At 29.7% G+C, this 5,000-nt stretch overlaps 1 protein-coding gene across 5 annotated transcripts in view; it reads left to right on the forward strand.

The window, feature by feature from the left end:
• Positions 1-5,000, forward strand: part of LOC125039741 (monocarboxylate transporter 10-like) — a 66,829-nt gene that overhangs the window by 56,955 nt on the left and 4,874 nt on the right. Inside the window, exons 9-10 of one of the 5 annotated variants that reach the window (XM_047633982.1) lie at positions 172-280; positions 1,818-1,875. In XM_047633982.1, coding sequence (XP_047489938.1) covers positions 172-280; positions 1,818-1,840 — 132 coding nt within the window. In that variant the 3' untranslated portion in view covers positions 1,841-1,875. The remainder of the gene's footprint in view (positions 1-171; positions 281-1,817; positions 1,876-5,000) is intronic. The other 4 variants (XM_047633983.1, XM_047633984.1, XM_047633980.1 and 1 more) reach the window with 4 other exon arrangements.

Consider the following 5,000-nt stretch of genomic DNA (forward strand, 5'->3'; position numbering starts at 1 on the left):
TCATGATGGCACAAAGTTTTCTTGTTTCTTTGTCTGTTTTGCCTATATTTTATTATGTTACTATTTATTCTTCGATTTTAAAAGCAATTTTTATTGGTTATCCTTAAAGAGATCACCCTTGAAATTGCTAATATTATTCTGATTTTGATAATGACTCTAATCATGATGAAGGAGAGTGCTTTACAGGGTGCGCCAGGATCACCTGTGCGAGAACCACCAGAGAAGCAAAACAACGTACCCGCTACAGAGGAGCCCAAGGAGACACATCAACTCATGTCAGGTATGAAATTCAGCTTTGTTATTTTTTTCAATCTCAGGCTTCCTAGTGATCAGAAATATACCTGGATATTTCTAGAATGGTCTTTTTTCTGCAGTATTCACCCCTTTTCTTTAGTACTTTTTGTGCATTTTTTCTCTTACCCTTTATTATTATTTTTTAACTATTTTTGTCCTGCATATTTTCCTGTTTAATAATTTTTTCACCATTGTTTTTCCTGTCTCTTTTTTTCTTTATTTAAAGTAGAAGTATTATTGCCATTTTATGAACTGTAAATGAGATGGTAGTTTATAGGTAATAATACGTATAAACAGATTAGCAGGTATATTGTAATGCAGATTAATACAGATTGCTCTTTAGATATATTTAGTTAGACTAATAGTTGGGTAGATAGATGAATATATAGATAGGAAATTTTACTTACAAATAGGTTAATGGATAAATAGGTAGATATTTTTTCATTTGAAATGAAAACACCCACAGTAAAAAAGAAAAGAAAAATCTATAAGATTTATGATCAGGATGTATTCCTGTTTAAGGCAGTTCCACTAGATTTATCTCACTCTGGAATCAGACCCAAAATTAGGAAGTTGCCTTTTTGACCAGGCACACTGGTCTTCTCTGCCCATATCTTGCAATTTTTTTGAAGGTAGTGGAGATCTACAAATTTTGATTGTATCAGAAATTTATTTGATATTATTGTGCTGTTATGCACTTAGATGCCCTAGCTCGGGACCCAGGGCAGAGTCAGAATAGTGGGCTGCATGACCAGAACAGCAAACATTTTTTTTTTCTTCTTACTGGAAGAGTCCATTTTAAGTCAGGCTTGAAAGATTTTAGTTTTTTTCTTACTGCAGCTGTATTTCATATTCTCTTTCTCACTCATTCCTCTGTTTGTATTTTGGGATGTCTTTTTTCTGTATGTAGATAAATAGACAAAGATATATATACACACATAAACTTGTGCTTATGTAAAGATAAGGAAAAGATAATAGTGTACAAAGCAGTAGTGTTCAGCTAGGATGAGTTTGATCTTACTTTTATATCTGTTTTGAGTTATTTAGCATCTTTTTTATTTAGCATGTAGGTTCCTAGTAGTTATTGTCTATTACTAAACCAGAATTTTATTTTTACCATTTTTAGAATTTGAAACATGTTCTTGTAGGCTCTTATTTATTTTCAATAATCAGTAGTGCTGAAATAGGCAACTAGGTTGAGAAAAGTTTACTTCACAGGGCAGCTATATTTTACTTTCCAAATTTCAACTTTCTGTATCTCTTGCATTCTAATGCTTCATAAGTCAGTCATATTTGTTGTTGTCTCACCTTTTTTGCTTCTTATGTGTAGTCTTACATTTACTGGCTGGATTTAACATAAACTTTCATAGTTGGTGAAAAGGGGAAAGGTAAATCATCCCCTTTTCAGACTTGTTGCAAACTCTGTCTTTCCCCTCAAAGCTTTTCTTGAGAGAGAAGGAGCCAAGAGTATTACTTCCCTTCTTAGATTTTAAACATTTTCTTTCCCCGCATAACAATTCCAGAAGAAGAGCAGAGTGGAGTGTAGGCGAGAGGAAGATTTTGGAGTGTGAGTGGAGTAGGGTGAGATACCACAAAAATTACAGCTTCCATTGCCTGCTTTGGGAGTTTTTCGGGGGAGTTGTTCCTTGTGTGATGGACAAAGGGGTCATTTGGGCTGAGATGGGATCATTTTCTTGTTTAAAGAGCTAGTTGTGGATTGTCTATCTGTATTTGAATTTAAGTATTTTGATCATGTTTAGTGGTGTCCTCTGTTTGTGTGGTGCTAAATGTAATCATCTATGCATTTATATTAAAAAAAAAAAAAAGTTTTATATTAATTTGGAACACCATGGAATAACTCCAGGGACCTTTTACCAAATTGTTGCTTTTCACCTGTTTTACTAATAATTTAAAGCAGAGGAAAATGGCCCAACAAGGTCCTTCAGAAATGAACTCTGTATTCAGTTCTCACAAGGTATTACTTCCCTCGAAATCAGCTTTCATTACCAGCTCTGGGAGTGTCTAGTCAGGGTTGTTGGCTGTCTGCCATAATAAAATGTCTGTTACCAATATACTAGCTAATACTGGTGAAAGGGAAAGAATGCTCATACAGTTAACGTCAGTATAGAAGATATGCCTAACTTACCCATTTACCAACTAAACATTTATATAAGACTTTGTGGCTTATAAGTATTGTAGTATAACCTTACTCAGCATGTATATCTAAACTAATCAAAGTTATTGCTCCAAACTCCATGCTTGTTAGCTGTATAAGTTAGTTGTATAAAGTACCAGCATAGGATACCTTTTAATAATATGATTTCTATCAAGTGTCAGTCTTCAGAGTTGGGATTATATACTTTTTTTTTATTATATAAATAAAGTTGCATGATGTGATGCCTTAGGTGAAAAGTAGATGTCAAGAAAACTTTTAGGTTTGGAAATAAAAAAGGAATTAGGTTATGGTAGAAAACAGCATTAAAATTAAGATATTTCTGTTAACTTTTAAAAAATGATGAGTAGCCATGCTATAACTGATTTTAGTGTAATTCTTGACTTATGCATGTTAATTATTTCATTATTGTTAAAACTGTTTATTTATATACCATTCTAGTATTATGACTTTCAAGTTGTTTACTGATTTCAAATAGTAAAAAGTACTTTATGATCTAGAATCCTCTTTGACTTGATTATTTTAGAATTTTTACCTTTTTTAGGTAAGCTATTTCCTTTTGTTTTAGGAGAATTATGAGGCGGTGATTATTATCTTTTAGATTCTTTTTATAAGCATCACCATTACCATTGCAGGTTTTGCACACTTGATTACAGACTGGATGTATTAGAGTAACAGACATTTTCATTCTGGGTAACTGACAGGCCTCTGTTTGAGGTAGAAAAAATGTATGGATTAGGATTGTTCTCACATGATATTATATGCTGTTGCTGTAGTTTGTAGCTGCATTGCTCCTCCTTCTGGGTCCTTTGACAGTGTCCAGTCTTTTGGATGGCCTATTACAGTCTGCGGTCCAGTCCACAGTTCCACCCCCCTCTCCCCCCATTTTTTTGTTTGTTTTTTGTGTTTTGTTCTAGATCATTCTCTCTCAGTCTCTCTACTTTAAGTATTGATATTGTCATCTACATATTTTCTATTTTTTTATTAGTATTTCTGTAGTTAGTTTGTGCTCGAGTCTCGTGTCTCCTGTTTGTGTAACTAACAATCTGTATGTTTCTATTTATATATATAGAGAGAGAGTTTATAATGTACTCGTCTGTGTTTATTAATAGTTCTGTAAAAGTTTTTATATTTTTATTTATTATTTTTTGTTGCATTATGCTGTTCAAAGTATATATTTAAGAACATTCATATGGAAAATTTTCACAGGCTAATTGAAATTTTGGAATATGATGGATTCCCTCATTTCTTAGTTTGTTTTATATATATATATATATATATATATATATATATATACACACACATATATACACACACATATATAACAGACTAAGAAATATACACATATATTTAATATATATACATATACATGTGTATGTGTGTGTGTATGTATATATATATATATATATATATATTTATATATATATTTATATGTATATTTATATGTATATTTATATGTATATATGTATATATGTATATATGTATATATGTATATATGTATATGCATATGTATATGTATATGTACACACACACACACACACACACACACACACACACACACACACACACACACACACACACACACACACACACACACACACACACACACAATGCAACATGCATATATACATACATATATACATATATATATACATACATATATACATACATATATACATACATATATGCATACATATATACATACATATATACATACATATACATCTATCTATCTATATGATGTATATATGTATGTATGTATGCATGTGTATGTATATATGTATGTATATTTATATATGTATGTATATATGTATATATACACATGTATATATACACATGTATATATACACATGTATATATACACATACATATGTATATATACAAATGTATATATACATATGTATATATGTGTATGTACATATATACATATGTATATATGTATGTATGTACATATACACATGTGTATATATACATATATACATATGTACATATGTATATATGTATATATATACATGTGTATATATACATATATACATATGTATATATGTATATATGTATATATACATGTGTATATGCATATCTATACATATACATATACACATATATATATACACATATATATACATACATATACATATATATACATATACATATATATACATACATATACATATATATACATATACATACATATACATATACATACGTATACATACATATACATATATATACATACATACATACATAAATACATACATACATACATACATACATACATACATACATACATACATACATACATACATACATACATACATACATACATACATACATACATACATACACATATACACATACATATACATATACATATACACATACACATACACATACATATACATATACATATACATATACATATACATATACATATACATATACATACATACATACAAACATACATACATAAATATATGCATACACACAAATATATATACACACATATGTATATATACATACATACATATATATA

This window comes from Penaeus chinensis, chromosome 27 (assembly GCF_019202785.1).
Source record: "Penaeus chinensis breed Huanghai No. 1 chromosome 27, ASM1920278v2, whole genome shotgun sequence".
Lineage (NCBI taxonomy): Eukaryota > Metazoa > Arthropoda > Malacostraca > Decapoda > Penaeidae > Penaeus > Penaeus chinensis.